Source organism: Pseudochaenichthys georgianus, chromosome 17 (assembly GCF_902827115.2).
Source record: "Pseudochaenichthys georgianus chromosome 17, fPseGeo1.2, whole genome shotgun sequence".
Lineage (NCBI taxonomy): Eukaryota > Metazoa > Chordata > Actinopteri > Perciformes > Channichthyidae > Pseudochaenichthys > Pseudochaenichthys georgianus.
In genome coordinates this window covers 35,803,095-35,822,407 of record NC_047519.1, presented here as the reverse complement: position 1 = coordinate 35,822,407, position 19,313 = coordinate 35,803,095, and the positions used below count along the sequence as shown (strand labels likewise).

Here is a 19,313-nt window from a genome sequence, read left to right as displayed (position 1 = left end):
CCAAACAACAGAGTGCGACCTATTGACGGACTATTTATGTTGTCCATATCGCGGGCATAACAGTGCGAGGCACATGTACACTTTTTCAGGGGCGTCTGGATCGATTCGCCCCCGTAACTAGATATCATTCTGAAAATCAATCACACCTGTACTCTCGAGCAATATACATGGTTTATGAGGAAAAAAGAACAACACAAAAGACATTTGAAAAGCCTGCAGTCAGAAAAGATTAGAAATAGGTGAGAAGTAAGAGAAAACAACGGGGGAGAGATGAGAGGAAGGGAATTAAGGAGACTGATGGTTGAGCTGCAGCGTCCAGAGGGCATGGGTAAGTGTGTGTATGCGTGTGTGTGTGTGTGTGTATGCGTGTGTGTGCAGGAGTGAGTGAGTGACCGTATGCCACACCCACACTCACACCCACCCACACACCCAGAGAGGATAGCTCATGAAGACAAATGTATAGTGACCTTGCTTAGTCATCAGGCATGAAGATAAAGTAGTGCTGGATGAAATAACGGAAAAACAAAAAGCGAAACAGAGGTGTGTGTGTGTGTGTGTGTGTGTGTGTGTGTGTGTGTGTGTGTGTGTGTGTGTGTGTGTGTGTGTGTGTGTGTGTGTGTGTGTGTGTGTGTGTGTGGGAGTGCAATAGAGATATACAGGTGAATGGAAAGATGGAAAGACAGGGAGATAGTAGTGAGACAATAAGAGACGAGGAGGCACACAGATACAGATGTGGCTCGATACTGAGAAGGCAAATAAACAACAGGATATGGAAATACGCAGTGACCACATCACACGTCTACGCACATATTTGGAATCACCCACACAAAGATTTTTCAGAATAAAATGTCTTGACAAGTCACTTAACACAAGCAGTATCTCTTTGTTCCTTAGAGGGGCTGTATTATGCGTTTTGTGGTTGTCCCTTACCTGTAGTGTGTTATAGGTTTTGGTGCATGTAAATGGCCTACAGAGGCTAAAATCCCTATCACAGTAGAAACACAATGAACCTGAACATGAGCTGTTAGCTATAGACTAACTTCATTCAAATGGACACAGCTTTCTTTTGATTATATACTACTCTCTACAGCTTGTCTTAATGTTGTTGACGGCCTTGTTGCAACCCTGGCTGACTTAGCAGTAGCATTAGCATCATATTGCTTAAGAATTAGACGTCTTACTATCTAGCAAACCGTGTTATATATGGTTTAGTTTGTGTTACTGTTGAAACAGAAGGACATTTTAAAACCGTAACACATTTCCACGGTTACGAAAAGCGATGGATTTTAAGCGAATGGATGAAACAATCAAAGAAAAACGGTCCCGTGACAAATTGGTAGGCTATTGTGTGTCTCTGATTTATTTCAGATTATTTCCAAAGACAGACCAAATGCTGACAAGTGATGTATTGTTCTTAACAAAAACACACCCCAACCCGTCTCCTCGTTAGTCTGAGTGAAAATGTTCAAAACTGCTGAGAAGAGAGTTTCCCACACATTGTCTTCTTCAACTTTAGTTTGTTCTGAGTTCACATGATCACATCACCCTCTGTACATTTTACAAATCAGCTAAACCACAACTTGAAAAGTACACACACGCACACACACACACACACACACACAACACACACACACACACACACACACACACACACACACACACACACACACACACACACACACACACACACACACACACACACACACACACACACACACACACACACACACACACACACACACACACAGATTGGTGTAGCTAGTTCTCTCCTAAGAAAGTTCAAATATTCAGGGATTTTGAATCCCAGCTGATCGGAAATATGTTGGCGGAGAGAAAAAACTTTTGCTTTAACCATGAATATTTAAGTGCAAAGAGAGCTGGAGATGATTCCAGAGAAGTGGGGCTCATTGGGAACAGGCTGGACCACCACAAGGGTTCTTATTAAAGTGAGGACTGGATAATTAACCAGCATCAAGGGAACGTAAAGGGAGAGAAGGAGCCTATGGGGAAATAAGGCCTGAGGTATATGTATTAGGGGCCTAATCCAATTAAGGCCCTACAGGTAAGAAGGAGGGCTTTTTAATCAGCTCTCATGTCATATAAGGCCCTTGAAACCTCCCCCATTTGTCTACTTCTATAGTTCGACTAACAATACCTAAAATACAGCCGTTGGTTTAGCTTGACTTTAAACTAATTCAAATCAATCATAAAACATAATGGTGATAAGTGAAATGGGACACCCAGAAAAGCTATCTGAGAAAAAAGTACCAATTTCTATTGGCTGGGCGAATTGCAAACCACGCCCCGTAAAACTCTGAACAGTTTTGTGAAGCCGCCATTGTATTTGCTGGCATTAGCATTATTAGCATTAGCATTATTAGCATTAGCCCGCGCAACAACGGAGAGAGAATAACTTATGGCAACACAACAAAAAACATGGGAGCGGTAAAGTGATGAGGAGGTGTCGGCGTTCTGGCGATTTACTCGGAAGGCTTCCGAGACTTCGGGTGGCAGTATACGCCGTGAAGTTGTTTGCGGCCTGCCAGTAAACCCAAAGCAGAAGAAGAAGAAGTGACGTCAGCGGCTTCATTTGCGTAATCTTCCCTCAGGGAACTTATTCCGGTGTGAACGCGATCTGTACTTAGTTCCATGGGGTACTAAGTGCCGGCACTAAGTACGGCAAAGCACTTGGTGTGAAAGCGGCTAAGGTCTCAAATCCCAGTTGTAATTTACAATATCTCCCTCTGAGATGTCGTGGAGTAGAAGCACCAAGTGGCAGAGATAGAAACACCGAAGTGAAGTACAAGTAATTTAAGATTATACTTAAGTACTTGCGTTGGATGTACTTAGTTACAATCCGCCACAGTAAGTCACTTAAAACTTATTGCGGGAAAAAAATCAATCAGACGATTCACTTTACTCGACCGCGACCTTTTCCCAGGTATCTGCTTTCTTCTTCTTCTTCAAGTCATTTTTTGCGGAGAGCCGACTCTCCATGATGGCGCCAGGGAAGAAAGCTGTAAAGCCTTTCTTGAGACAGAGAGATAGACGGATAGACGTCTGGAGAGACAGGCGGGTAGGGAGGCAGGGAGACAGGCGGGTAGGGAGGCAGGGAGACAGGCGGGTAGGGAGGCAGGGAGACAGGCGGGTAGGGAGACAGGCGGGTGGGAGGCAGGGAGACAGGTGGGTGGGAGGCAGGGAGACAGGTGGGTGGGAGGCAGGGAGACAGGCGGGTAGGGAGGCAGGGAGACAGGTGGGTGGGAGGCAGGGAGACAGGCGGGTGGGAGGCAGGGAGACAGGCAGATAGGGAGGTAGGGAGACAGGCGGGTGGGAGGCAGGGAGACAGGCGGGTGGGAGGCAGGGAGACAGGTGGGTGGGAGGCAGGGAGACAGGCGGGTGGGAGGCAGGGAGACAGGTGGGTGGGAGGCAGGGAGACAGGCAGCTATCACACTGCACAAACACGCAGAGGTCAGCGCTATCACGGAAACGAGCGGGTTGTTTCGTAGCATTTCATCATCTCCCTCTCGGTCGCCCGCTCTCTCTCCCTTTCATGGCTGGATTTCTCATTGATGACAAAGCCATTTATGTCTCTCTTATGTTCCTCCCCCCTCTCCCTCCTCCTCCCCTACCCACCCCTCCCTGCCTCTCCTTTATTCTCCCTGCTATTTATGCTTCCTCTATTTCTTTTATTTTGTTGCACTTTCTTTTGTCTTTCATTCTCGATTTGCGTCTCCGTCTCTCTTGTTCTCCCTTCTTCGCCTCGCTCACATCTCAGCTATGTTTTCCTCCTCTCTCACCTCCTCCCCCACTGCTCTTTCTTACATCATTTTCTCTCTAGACACCTCCCCCCTCTTCCTCCTTTCCATTTTACCTTTCCTGTGATTTAAATTCTCATCTTTCTTGCTTTTCTCTTTCACTCTCACTCTGCCCCCTCCTAACTTTGCTCGCCCTCTTTTACATGCTTTCTTACTCTCTTATCTCCTCCCTTATTGTTCTCGATACATCACCACTTTATTCTTTTCCTACTATCCCAACGTGTGCCTTCCTGTTTTCCTTTCATCTTTTCCTCTTGCTTTCCCTTTCTCAACTCTCCTTGTTCTCCACGGCCACACCTTCCTTTCCTTCCTTTCCTTCCTTTCCTTCCTTTCCTTCCTTTCCCTACAGTCTTCCATCTTTACTCCCAGTTCTATAATCTTCCTCCGTACATCATCTGATTTCTTTCTATCTATCCTCCATGGCCTTTTTCCTTTCCTATCTCTCCATCTCCTCCCTTTCTTAATCCTCACATCCTTTCATGTTTCCTTCTTCCCTTTCTTTCTCTCCTGCTTTATTCTTTATCTCACATGCGCTGCTCTCCTCCCCCTTCCGTCACACCCTAATTCTCCTCCACTTTTCCTTCTTTCCTTTTATCTATCTATACTTTAACTTACACATATGCTTGCTGCTATATCTTCCTCCTTGTTTCCTCCTTTTCCTTCCAGTACATGTTTAAAATAAGAAAATCCATTTCAATATTTAAAAAAGACATATCAAATGGATTAAGCAGTATTACAGTTATAACACCTTAAGGTCAAAAAACCATTCCAGCAAATAAATAGATAAAATCATGAAAACAAATTATAAAATCCGCCAAATAATTCATTAAGCGGATCAATTATACATGCATGTGATGCATCTGATCATTAGGGCGGTGGTGGGGAAGTCCATCGGGACTTGGCTTGGCAACTGGAAGGTCACCAGTTCAAGTGCTACCGAGGTGTCCCTGAGCAAGGCACTGCTCCCCGGGTGCCGTACATACAGCAATGGCCGCCCGCTGCTCCTAACACTCGGATGGGTCAAATGCAGAGAAAACATTTCGTTACCTAGAACCTGTACTACGTAATGACAATATGTTCAATCTTCTTCTTCAGTTAATATCCTCTTCCTCTCCCCCCTCAGCGCTCAGAGATAACCGCATCCAGCTGCATTTCTCCTCTTCCGTCGAGCTCTCCATCGACATCGGAGAGGTTCAGCTGTCGGACGAGGGCGAGTACACCTGCTCCCTCTTCACCATGCCCGTCCGCACCGCCAGGGCTACGGTCACCGTGCTAGGTGGGTCACACACACACACACACACACACACACACACACACACACACACACACACACACACACACACACACACACACACACACACACACACACACACACACACACACACACACACACACACACACACACACACACACACACACACACACACACACACACACACACACACACACACACACACACACACACACATGTAATAATAATAATACATTTTATTTGTAGGCGCCTTTCATGACACCCAAGGACACCGTACATTTAAAAAAATAAATATATATATATATATATACCATGTATACATCACTTCAGGGGACATTACATTGACTTACACGTCCCCACACATGACTATGTAAACAGATGTAGGTCCCACAAGTATAGTAATGCTAGTCCACACACACACACACACACACACACACACACACACACACACACACACACACACACACACACACACACACACACACACACACACACACACACACACACACACACACACACACACACACACACACACACACCACACACACCACACACACACACACACACACTGTGCATATTGGGGGGCAATCTGTCATCTCGATGTTGCCAGAAACAGGATGCAGCTTTCCCAGACCTTGAAGTAATCCTGTGACTGTTTGCACCCGCCTGTCAGGCCGATTAGCATATTCACTTCTGTAAGGGCAGGTGAAAAACAACAACAATAACATAATTGCTCATTGTAATATAATGAAGAGTAAAACCCTATTACATCCTTACCTTCCTTGTGTTCACACTGTCCTTTCAAACTGACTGACAGGTGATGAATCAGCTTGACTGCCATCTGTCTTCGTTACTCACCAAACCCGTGGGATTGTGACACATATGAATGGATACTCCAAAGTTCTTCTTTTTCATGTTATCCTCATTTTCTTACAAATATCTCACAACAATGTCTTCTTTCCGACGACTTTCCCCCTCACATGTCAAACAGAGTTTCACTTGTTTAGAGCTGCGAAGAAGTGGCTGAAATTCACCTTGACGCGCCGCTGTGGCGTTGTGCCGGCCCCCTGCTGAGTGCACCCGGCGCAGAGCAGGGTGCAGTTTGACCCTGTGGACGTCCACATGCGAGCAGAGGCTGCCTGTTGCCATGACGCAAAGAACTGCGGCACTAAAGTGTTTCACTTCCACAAAGTTAGAGGACTTATGAAAGACGGATTAGAAAGAAATGTCTGCAATCAGTTCAGAGAAGGCGGAGATTTCGTGACTTCACTTTTCTGTCTGGGTAACATCTGCAACAACACTGGATCACTCGGTACATGTCTCTTCTTCATCAACATGTGTCCCCTCTTCTTCATGTCTCTTCTACATCACCATGTGTCCCCTCTTCTTCATGTCTCTTCTACATCACCATGTGTCCCCTCTTCTTCATGTCTCTTCTACATCAACATGTGTCCCCTCTTCTTCATGTCTCTTCTTACATCAACATGTGTCCCCTCTTCTTCATGTCTCTTCTTCATCAACATGTGTCCCTCTTCTTCATGTCTCTTCTACATCAACATGTGTCCCCTCTTCTTCATGTCTCTTCTACATCAACATGTGTCCCCTCTTCTTCATGTCTCTTCTACATCAACATGTGTCCCCTCTTCTTCATGTCTCTTCTACATCAACATGTGTCCCCTCTTCTTCATGTCTCTTCTACATCAACATGTGTCCCCTCTTCTTCATGTCTCTTCTACATCAACATGTGTCCCCTCTTCTTCATGTCTCTTCCTACATCAACATGTGTCCCCTCTTCTTCATGTCTCTTCTACATCAACATGTGTCCCCTCTTCTTCATGTCTCTTCTACATCAACATGTGTCCCCTCTTCTTCATGTCTCTTCTACATCAACATGTGTCCCCTCTTCTTCATGTCTCTTCTACATCAACATGTGTCCCCTCTTCTTCATGTCTCTTCTACATCAACATGTGTCCCCTCTTCTTCATGTCTCTTCTACATCACCATGTGTCCCCTCTTCTTCATGTCTCTTCTACATCACCATGTGTCCCCTCTTCTTCATGTCTCTTCTACATCAACATGTGTCCCCTCTTCTTCATGTCTCTTCTACATCAACATGTGTCCCCTCTTCTTCATGTCTCTTCTACATCAACATGTGTCCCCTCTTCTTCATGTCTCTTCTACATCAACCATGTGTCCCCTCTTCTTCATGTCTCTTCTACATCAACATGTGTCCCCTCTTCTTCATGTCTCTTCTACATCAACATGTGTCCCCTCTTCTTCATGTCTCTTCTACATCAACATGTGTCCCCTCTTCTTCATGTCTCTTCTACATCAACCAGTGTCCCCTCTTCTTCATGTCTCTTCTACATCAACATGTGTCCCCTCTTCTTCATGTCTCTTCTACATCAACATGTGTCCCCTCTTCTTCATGTCTCTTCTACATCAACATGTGTCCCCTCTTCTTCATGTCTCTTCTACATCAACATGTGTCCCCTCTTCTTCATGTCTCTTCTACATCAACATGTGTCCCCTCTTCTTCATGTCTCTTCTACATCACCATGTGTCCCCTCTTCTTCATGTCTCTTCTACATCAACATGTGTCCCCTCTTCTTCATGTCTCTTCTACATCAACATGTGTCCCCTCTTCTTCATGTCTCTTCTACATGAACATGTGTCCCCTCTTCTTCATGTCTCTTCTACATCAACATGTGTCCCCTCTTCTTCATGTCTCTTCTACATCAACATGTGTCCCCTCTTCTTCACGTCTCTTCTACATCAACATGTGTCCCCTCTTCTTCATGTCTCTTCTACATCAACATGTGTCCCCTCTTCTTCATGTCTCTTCTACATCAACATGTGTCCCCTCTTCTTCATGTCTCTTCTACATGAACATGTGTCCCCTCTTCTTCATGTCTCTTCTACATCAACATGTGTCCCCTCTTCTTCATGTCTCTTCTACATCAACATGTGTCCCCTCTTCTTCATGTCTCTTCTACATCAACATGTGTCCCCTCTTCTTCATGTCTCTTCTACATGAACATGTGTCCCCTCTTCTTCATGTCTCTTCTACATCAACATGTGTCCCCTCTTCTTCATGTCTCTTCTACATCAACATGTGTCCCCTCTTCTTCATGTCTCTTCTACATCAACATGTGTCCCCTCTTCTTCATGTCTCTTCTACATCAACATGTGTCCCCTCTTCTTCATGTCTCTTCTACATCAACATGTGTCCCCTCTTTTCATGTCTCTTCTACATCAACATGTGTCCCCTCTTTTTCATGTCTCTTCTACATCAACATGTGTCCCCTCTTCTTCATGTCTCTTCTACATCAACATGTGTCCCCTCTGTGGAAAGAGACTCTGAAAGTTTCAGGAACAAAGATTCTCTCTCTTTTTGATCCATTTCTATAAAAACCTGTCTGAAAACGAGCTGATCAGATTTTGGCCACTTTATGATGTCATAAGGTTTTTTTGGCTTGTGTAGCCATTAGCCAATCAGCAACCAAGGTACCCCCCCCCCCCCCCCCCTTATCACCTGAATCTCCTCCTAGAGCACCATTGAGTTCTTTCTAACCAAGCTTCTCTCAGAGGGGCGTGGGGAGGGGCTCCTTATCTTCATCTAACGTAACAGACAGAGAATCAGCACTTTGGAAACAGGGCTGAAACAGAGGGGATTATGGGTAATGCTGCAATTATCTGTTTGGTGTTTCAGCCAATCAGAGACATGTGTGTATATATCTGAGAGCTGTAACATATTGATGAAAAGCAGTAGAATAGGGACCTTTAAGTGAAAGCTGCCGTTCTGCAGTGTCCCCGATCGATTGAAAGACATGATTGTAAATACATTTCTTTTGGGACGTTCACGTTGCTCCCGGTGATGCCTTCATCCAGTCTGATCCAGAGCCGCGCTCACAGCGTTAACCTTTGTGTAAGGTTACGACCTCAAATAACTCCCGTGTGCCGATAAAGCGGCTCCACTAATCTTCTTGGAGACGGATGTTATTACCTATACGTAACGATAAATTGTGTTCATGCTGTCAGCTGTGGGCCTGTTCATTGATTGGTTATCGGGCGAATCGGCGTTGGACATCCACGAATAGTCTTTCAAGTATTGATTTGTATTAGTGGAGTTGTTATTTCTCCTCATTCCGGACACATTTCATCTCGGAGCTGAGAAGAAAGCACCGTGCTCGGCAGAACTGTAGTGCAGCACGCCCAGAGAGAGAGGCTCGCTGTGTGCATGGGAGAGACAGCTGGGCTGATATTCCTGGGAGTTTGTGTCGGGCACATTTATGGCCAATATCTCATAGCATCCGATGCCAATTTCAAACTGCTGCGCGGCGAAATCGAATCACACTTGTGCTGATCATGAAGAATCCAGGTTTATTCAACAAATGAGCTCTCGCCGCTTGATTTAGTATCATTTACAGAATGCATTTTGCGTGTTCTATGATATTGATAGTTTCTAAGGAGGATCAATTATTGCTATTTCCTCTCTAATTCAATGCGCCATCATTTGCCAACTTATCCTCAGATAAAAAGGCAGCTGCAGAGGGCTTCTGCCTCGTTCTCTTGGAGAAGCACTAAGTGGAAACAAGAGCTGCTAACATGGAGATATTCAGGGCGGGGCACGACGACAACAACGACTGTTCTGTTGCCGAAAGCCCACATGGTCGCTCCCCATATTTGGGGTTTGTCCAGAGCATCTATGAATAAATCTATTAGATGATATTGACTCAAATATGTTGGCAGTGCTGTAAAGTATATTAAACATAATTTACTATGGTTGCTCGGGACAACAGCACGAATTGAACGCCTGAAATGTTAATGTGATGTAACGGGGGAGGGGAATGTGTGTGTCGAAGCGAGGGCAAATACAGGGCCTATTTCTCTCTTTAAATTCAAATTAACATGAGAATCACTCCTCCTCCGTATTTCTTCCAATTGGGCGCTAATTGTGAGCATTTTGTATTCACTGTAATTGACGGCTGTAACACTGTATTCGGCGGTCGATACATATTGCATGACCCCAGAGAGGGAACCATTAAAAATGTATAGTAAAATGTCGAAAAACGCATGGACCCTATGGGGAAATCAGTCAAGGACTAGGAGTTTACGCACATCAGCGTTCATGAGTGTGTGTTTTATTCTTGTTATGACATTGCTGTGTTTTGACAGACACAAACACACTTGAGCGCATAACTGCTGAGTCCGGTCAGTTTGAAAGGCCCGTGGGTGCGAGAGAGTAAAGTGTGTGTCATGCCTGTGTGCTCTCTCCTGAGCTAAGCAGAGAATAATTTATAACGGCTTTATTCTCTTTTATTCTCCTCGTAGAGGGAAGGGTCTCGACAGGACTTCTCCAGCCAATTCTGTATGAGCAGTATTATTCCCTCATTAATATTCAATGCTACTTTACTGCCATGAGCTTCAGCACACAGTGCACTACATCAGAAACTGCAACATTAAAAATTGACCACATTTTTATTTTTTTGATCTATACCCTGGTCCGTGCACGGTGCTTTATATAGAAACATCTGTCTGTTCGCTGGGAAATCATACCGACACCATGCAATATGACTCTATCTACTTATCTATCTACCTATATATATATATAGATATATATCCATCTATCTATCTATCTATCTATCTATCTATCTATCTATCTATCTATCTATCTATCTATCTATCTATCTATCTATCTATCTATCTATCTATATATCTATCTATCTATATATCTATCTATCTACCATCTATCCATCCATCCATCTATCTACCTATCTATAGTACCTATCTACAGTGGGGCAAAAAAGTATTTAGTCAGCCACCAATTGTGCAAGTTCTCCCACTAAAAAATATGAGAGAGGCCTAGGTATACTTCAACTATGAGAGACAGAATGAGAAAATCACATTGTCTGATTTTTAAAGAATTTATTTGCAAATTATGGTGGAAAATAAGTATTTGGTCAATAACAAAAGTTCATCTCAATACTTCGTTATATACCCTTTGTTGGCAATGACAGAGGTCAAAGGTTTTCTGTAAGTCTTCACAAGGTTTTCACACACTGTTGCTGGTATCTTGGCCCATTCCTCCATGCAGATCTCCTCTAGAGCAGTGATGTTTTGGGGCTGTCGCTGGGCAACACGGACTTTCAACTCCCTCCAAAGATTGTCTATGGGGTTGAGATCTGGAGACTGGCTAGGCCACTCCAGGACCTTGAAATGCTTCTTACGAAGCCACTCCTTCGTTGCCCGGGCGGTGTGTTTGGGATCATTGTCATGCTGAAAAACCCAGCCACGTTTCATCTTCAATGCCCTTGCTGATGGAAGGAGGTTGTCACTCAAAATCTCACGATACATGGCCCCATTCATTCTTTCCTTTACATGGATCTACCTATATATCTATCTACCTACCTATCTATGTATCTATCTATGTATCTATCTATCTATCTATCTATCTATCTATCTATCTATCTATCTATCTATCTATCTATCTATCTATCTATCTATCTATCTATCTATCTATCTATGTATCTATCTATCTATCTATCTATCTATCTATCTATCTATCTATCTATCTATCTATCTATCTATCTATCTATCTACATATCTACCTATCTACCTATCTACATATCTATCTATCTACATATCTACCTATCTACATATATACCTATCTACCTATCTACCTATCTATCTATCTACATATCTATCTATCTTTCCATCGATCCACCCTTCCTTTCTTCCCTCCTTCCTTCCTTCCTTTCATTGATCATCCTTTCGTCCATCCATCCTTCATTCCTTCTATCCATCCATCCTTTGTCCATCGTTTCGTCCTTCCTTTCTTCTTTCTTTCCTTCCTTCTATTCATCCATACATCCATCCTTCCGTCCATCCTTCCATCCCTCCTTTCTTCCACCATCAATCCTTCCTTCCTTCTTTCCTTCCTTTCTTTAATCCTTCCTTCCTTCTTTCCTTCCTTCTATTCATCCATACATCCATCCTTTCATCCCTCCTTCCTTCCACCATCAATCCTCCCTTCCATCATTCCTCCCTCCCTATCTTCCTCCTTCATATCTTATTTATCCACCTATGTATCTATATACTGCGTGTCCATGTATCCATCCATCTACTCCCTAATAACTTGTAATATTATGGAAATGTCTTGAATTTTCCGGCCTGAAAAATGTCACACATTTTCATAATTGGTACAAAATCTTGTCAATTTAAATGACAATATATCATGTTCCCTCCTGGGATCTCCAGCTCTACTTTTCCGCCTGTCCCTGTCTTCTTCTCTTTCTCTCTCTGTCCACCCCCTCTCTTTCTCTCCTCCCTAAATGGCGCTATAAACAGCAATCCAAGTGTTTTTTCTAAAGCAGAATGACAGTTAACTCTGCCAACACTTGGAGAAAAGTGCTGCTCACTACAGCTCCAGATGGTATATGGCAAGAAAAGTTTATTTCTCTCCACTCTCGCCTTCGACCATGATGGTGAGGAGTGGATTCGGAAATATTTGACAGGGTGCAGTTGTAGATTCCTTCCTTCCACTGCTGAACAACAACTTGTGCTCCGTGTTAAAATAGTAATTAAGCAAAAATGTGTCTCCTTTTAACCGGCTGCGGAGGAATCTGGAGGACAACTGTGGGGGGTGAAGATGTATCAGGACTTGATTTGGCTCGAGGCTTCAAAACTGGCTTTTTGTTTTGAACCTGTTTTGGCTCACTTCATCCCTCTTCCCTTCCCAGTTTCTTTGTGCAAACTATCAAACAAGGCACCACTGCCTCCCCCTAAAAACCATGAAGTCTGACTGAGTCATTAAAACTCCCATCTTGGCTTTTAAGTAATGAATTCTGGGTGTCAACTCGTATTTAATAATCCCTGCAAAATCTAATTTACTTGACATTTTGAACTGATCTGAAGTACTTGGAAAGAACCGTCACACAATGCTATTAACCAGAATCACTTTTATTGTAGAAATGCCAAGGCTGTCAAAGTAAATGTGGAACTCATGCTGCTGGTTTTAAAGGGGTAGCACAAATGTCCCACACGAATTCAATGTTCATCTCAGTAGGATAACGTTGGGATATGGTACTTGATTGATGTCAGAAGTACTGCTGTAATGTGAAAGTTAATGAATGATCGTATAACTTAATTTTCACCTCTTTATTCAGCTTCTGTAGGGTTTCAAGTCTTACTAAAAATGCGGTCGTCTTGAGACTCATACACGGCACTTAAAATCTGTATTTTGTGCCGTGCATTCATTAAGAAGATGTCGACAGAGTAAGAGTGTGGAGTTCCCCTGTGAATATGTATTAAAGCATTTTGACCACAATTTCAAAACCCCAGCCACTTCACAGTGTTAGTCCTCTGTCTTGTTAAGCAATAAAAAGGCCTATATGTTTCCATCCAACTGGTGTAGCACCCTTCCAATCCACCGCATTGTTATTTGGTCTGATACTGACCGTATTACAGGATCCAATAACACATCATAGTGTCTTTGTTAATATCAGCCATTACCACCAACAGAGTTTTAGTGGCAAAGGTCCTCATTTGTATTAAAACGTCATGGCATTGGCCTTTTTGTCTTTATTGTCCAAGTCCATTAAACTCAATGTAACAATATGTCAACGGCTGATATAGAGCTTTCAATGTGGTTCTTTTGCCTTCATGGTGACTTGTTTTTTAAATTGCTGTAAAAATCTGTTCAAAATGACCATCCACACGACTGGTTTCTAAACGGCCTTCACTCAGTTTAAGTGTGTCCTCTTGTCCTGTGGAATAATAATAATAATACATTTAATTTATATAGCGCTTCTCATCTGCCAAGACACATCTCGAAGCGTTGAGTTTGTTGTTTGTTGGTCGCAAGAAAAACAACACTTTTAAATAAAAGAGTGCTGAACTATGAAAACAACTTATTAGGGAATAAGGGAAAAAACCCTAAACTCAAAGTAAAAGAAGGCGTGTCCTACTCGTCCAATGTCGTGAGACACTACTGCATTGCTTTGTAGTCACTTTGTCTACACATGGAAGCTGTTGTGAAAAAATCATGAACTGTAAACAAAGTAATGCTGAATGTACAATGCGCTGCAGTTTCAAAAATGATGCAAATAAAAAAACACAAATGTGCCAAAACATATGCAAACGAAGAAACATCGTCACCAACACAACACATGCGCAGCATTTAGAAAACATTCACCCACTTGAAGAGACATGTGCAGCCTTAACTGAAAGCGCTGCAAAAACAAAATGCTGCAAATAGAAAAACGAACACAACGGAAACGGGGACACTAAAAAGTGACGCACACAGCTGGGACCGGAGCGCTGCTCAAGGATCATAAAGCTGGCCAACCGAACAGCTCATGTGGTACTGTAACATCATTAAGATGCATCCGCCTTTTCTGCTCAGACAAAACAGCCTTTCTTTGCACAGTCTTAAGTGGCCGCTTGCCATCGAACATACAACATATTGATAAACTCTGATGGGGAGACAGTAGGTCGGAGTACTCTGCAAAGACGTAGAACAGGAGCTTCCAGTCGTTTCAGCCGCTGAGCAATGACTGAACACTTTTTGGGCACATCAAGCCTGCATCATTATATTCCTCAGAGCTTCACAGTTTCAGAATTGACCTAATAAATTCAAACTGAGATATTGAAGATGCTGTATCAAATGTTGCTGTTGATATTCATTTCCCGCTTAAAATCCACACTTAGTGGCACAAAACATGCAGTATTTGTTAGCTCAGCCCTTGGCCTTTCTTTTTTCTCCGGCTCCAAGGTGAGCCCTGCAGCATGAAGGTTTCCTCTCCTTCTCTTTACGCTAACTGGCTCTTTCTCTCTTTAGGTGTGCCCGGCAAACCTCAGATGACGGGCTTTGAGAATGCAGTGCCGGAGGGGGGCGCGGTCACCCTGAGCTGCACCAGTACAGGCAGCAAACCCGCTGCCAGTCTGCGCTGGTACAAAGGGAACCAGGAGCTGGAAGGTGAGAGACAGACAGAGTGTGGACGCTGTGTGTGTGTGTGAGAAAATGTGTGTGTGTGTGTGTGTGTGTGTGTGTGTGTGTGTGTGTGTGTGAGAGAGATGTAATCCGTTACACTTACTAGTTACATTTGAACAAACCAGTAACCTAATATAAGTATCAGGATATGAAAGTAATGTATCCTGATTACTTTCCGCTACTTTTTGGTTATCTCAATATGAAATGCAATCCAAATATATAAGAGAGAACATAAAGAACAATAATATGTTTTCTGTGTAAGGGTATTATGGAAAGCAAATATGAAGATATTTTGTATGAAAATGGGTCATCCTAAATTATAGTCAAGGCACATATAGTATAAGTCACACATGCTGTATTAGTTTGAAACATTTATTAAAAGCAAACACTTCTTTTGTTCAATACATCAGGTGTCCTCTACTGCATTTGGAAATACATTGATATGTATTTTAAAGAGTATGGTAGGGTTGTAATCCTCCTAGTAATCCCCAGTTTTGAAAAAAGTACCAGTAATCTGATTACAAATTGTTTATGTTACTGTTATCGAATACCTTCCCGTTGTATCCTGGTTACATAATCCCGTTACATGTAATCCGTTACTCCCGCAGCCTGGTGTGGTTCTGTGAAGGTGTGTGGGACAGAGTGTGTGGGACAGAGTGTGTGTGGCAGAGTGTGTGAGGGAGGATCTGAAGGAATGTGAAGATGTGGTTGGTGTACAAGTGTGTATGTGTTTCCCTCTGCTTACAGCAAGTGTGTGTGTGTGCGTGTGTGTGTGTGTGTTTCCCTCTGCTTACAGCAAGTGTGTGTGTGTGTGTGTGTGTGTTTCCCTCTGCTTACAGCAAGTGTGTGTGTGTGTGTTTCCCTCTGCTTAGAGCAAGTGTGTGTGTGTGTGTTTCCCTCTGCTTACAGCAAGTGTGTGTGTGTGTGTGTCCCTCTGCTTACAGCAAGTGTGTGTGTGATCCTGCATTAATCAGCGTGTATACAGGGATTGATTTTGCAAGTGTGTATGTTTATACAAGCTGGAATGTGTGCGTGCTTTTAGAGGCAAGTAGCTTGTGTGTGTGTGTGTGTGTGTGTGTGTGTGTGTGTGTGTGTGTGTGTGTGTGTGTGTGTGATCATGCTGTTGTGTCCTTGCCACATTGCCTGCTGTCTCTCTGTGTGTCCTAAACCTGTGCCCGCATATGTGTGTGTGAGAGAGCATGCTGTGTGTGAGTGCAGAAAGATGCTGTGAGTGTGTTCGTGCCCTTCTCTCCCAACATCCCTGATCCTGTAAATATGCATGCATGTGTTTGGTGTTATTGTGTTGATGCAGAGTTGTGCAAGTGTGTGTGTGTGTGTGTGTTATCCGTTGAGCTGCAACATATCGTCTTCTGGTTGTGACACCGCGGAGAGCGAGAGATAGCGTGGGTCGGATCGAGCCGGGGATAACGACAGAATCCGGCAATGAAAGGCAGCGCGGAGGAGAGGATGAAGGGATGAGGCGAGCAAAGAAGCGGAGATGGAGAGGGCTTTGCATGAGGTCAGACCCGCTGGTTTTGTGTTACAGATAAACGGGAGAATAGAGCAGGGTAGAGAAAGGCAGAGGGAGCGCGGCGAGGATGCCATGAGAGGATAAATTAGCCGCTTCTTTCTTACAGATAAACCGAAAATCAAGGAGCCGATTGGCAGCCTCTGAGTCATTGGCAGCGGCGGCGACTCACGGCCTTGTTTCCCGTATATCCCTCCTCCCTGTTGTTGCGTCATCACTCAAGCTTCTTCTGTTTTGATTCACCGAGCAGAACAAACATGTTGCACGGGTTGTTTCCGATGCCCTTTGGCTCCTCCTACAATCTGCCGGTATAATGAATATAATGAACCCTATAAGCCGTGAGATTTGTTAGCAGTGGAAGAACAGCGCCCCCTGGTCCACCGTTAAAGCCTGCGGCAGATGTCCCGCTTAATCTTTGTAAACTGCAGAGCTCAGACTGGTAGAGCGTATTTGCAATGGCTTTCTCTAGAGTAATTATACTATTATAATGTGATGATATAATATGATAATGATTTATGGATGTGAAAATGGTACACTCTCCAACGCTTTGTAATGCAAAAAGGCCCTTCTTGTGTTCTGACGCCTTGGCAGTGTTAGTGTTTGCTGTAATTATGGATTGAAATGAATCATAAGAATGGACTAAGGCTACAAAGAAAAGGAGGGATGGGATAGCTGCCCGCCGGAGGACAGATTATCTTTTTTCTTTGTTACAGCTGAACTAAAAACGGGAGGGAAAGAGGAGTCTGGAGATTGTTGCTTTTTTCTAAGTAGATTGGATTTTTCTTCAAAGGGTCAGATCTACTCAAATAAAATGCGTATTTCCATCTTACCTGTAATGGAAGCGATGCAGATCGTTTTATTCGCCCAGGTGTTGAGGTACTCGTCTCTTGAGATTTCTTCAGACGATTCAATATAATGGGGTTGAAATGCAATTTTGTTTGTGTTGCCCGAAAGATTGAAAAGTTTTATTAAAGAAAACAGTAACATGTTTTTTTCAGAAAGCAATATTTTGATTACTCTGGAAGAAGTCGGTGTGAGCAGTTTTCGTAAGAATTACAGCAGAATTATATTTATATTGAACACCAGCTGTTGATCTTATGTCTGATAGAGACATCATTCCTGGGGAGAGGACTATTTCTTCAGCAGAGGTAGTGCGCACCCATACCTCAAAGGGGCACTGCCAAGACCCCAGGAAGTCATCAAGGTGTATGTCTGTTCGTAGTGGCCAAATGGCTGTAGGCGATACGGCTGGGCCTAAAAACACTTTTTTTCCATTGAATTACGTATTTAAACTTAGAATTTGTTAAGGTAAATCAACTCCGCTTGAATAGCCCTCATTGATAATATAAATACCTGTAAATATGCGCTAAAAGCTGAATCCAGAGTTACTTTCAATCCTCCATTCATTGGAATGAGCCGAGACCGGACGTGACGGAACGTATCGGAGGCGGGGCTTAAGGGAAATGCCCCAGGTCTTTTTTTACTTGAGAGTCAAGATATTTTGGCTTAATAAGCCACTGAGTACCTTCAATAGGAATGGACTTGTATCTAATTATCTTTATGCATCCATGGGTTGACCAGAACATTCATATTGTGGCTCCATAAAGTTAAGGGACTCACAAGAGACTGACTCGAATTATAATTGGTAAACCTGAAGAATCAAAGGCCCTGACTTTTAGTATGACTCAAACTTTAAAACACTTAATACATACGTCCAAAACGTCTCCCTGCCCGTGTACAAAGCTCAATTTCTCTGCAGCTCCGTACTTAGTTAACGCAATGTTTCTGTCAGAAAGTTCTCAAAGCCAAGTTGAGATACATTGTTTACTTTGAGTCTGGAGAAATGCCCTGAAGAGTCACAGGCGGAGTATCTCGCTGCGTGACAGTTTGCCTCTTTAACAGTAGTTCATATAAACACCATAAACACCATCTCTCCCGTCGCCATGCAAGAATACTGCATCAATAAATAACTTTAAACATGTTGGCATAAAGTCTAAAAAGGCACAGTCGTTGCATTTGATCCAGGGCTTCTGAATCAACGGTCTTGTGTCCGTGGGACTGGGGTTGCATCCAAAGCAACACGGACACTGGGGCTGTTTTTGTCAAATTGGTGAGCCGACCCTCTATCGAGAGACAGAGAGGCCGACAGAGAGGGATTTGAAGGAGATCAACTGGATGTGAATGATTGGTGTGTGTTCAGGCCTCGCCCCGGCCGTCCTGACACCACACAACACCCATCAGTCATTGTCACACACACACACACACACACACACACACACACACACACACACACACACACACACACACACACACACACACACACACACACACACACACACACACACACACACACACACACACACACACACACACACACACACACACACACACACACACACACACACACACACACACACACACACACACACACACACACACACACACTGCTAATGGACAGATGATAATCACACACACCCTGTCACACAGCGCTCTTCTCCGGTTTGATAGCGGAAGAGCACTACAGGTCAGCGTGCTATTATTACAGCTTCATGTAGCTGTAGTCCATGCGTGTGTGTGTGTGTGTGTGTGTGTGTGTGTGTGTGTGTGTGTGTGTGTGTGTGTGTGTGTGTGTGTGTGTGTGTGTGTGTGTGTGTGTTGTGTGTGTGTGTGTGTGTGTGTGTGTGTGTGTGTGTGTGTGTGTGTGTGTGTGTGTGTGTGTGTGTG

General features: G+C 43.7%; 1 protein-coding gene across 6 annotated transcripts in view; it reads left to right on the top strand.

Annotated features, from left to right (window-relative positions):
• cadm3 (cell adhesion molecule 3) overlaps positions 1-19,313 on the top strand; it is a 119,814-nt gene that overhangs the window by 64,308 nt on the left and 36,193 nt on the right. For all 6 annotated transcript variants that reach the window (XM_071206244.1, XM_034104639.2, XM_071206246.1 and 3 more), the window contains exons 4-5: positions 4,939-5,091; positions 14,909-15,046. In XM_071206244.1, the coding sequence (XP_071062345.1) occupies positions 4,939-5,091; positions 14,909-15,046 (291 nt within the window). The remainder of the gene's footprint in view (positions 1-4,938; positions 5,092-14,908; positions 15,047-19,313) is intronic.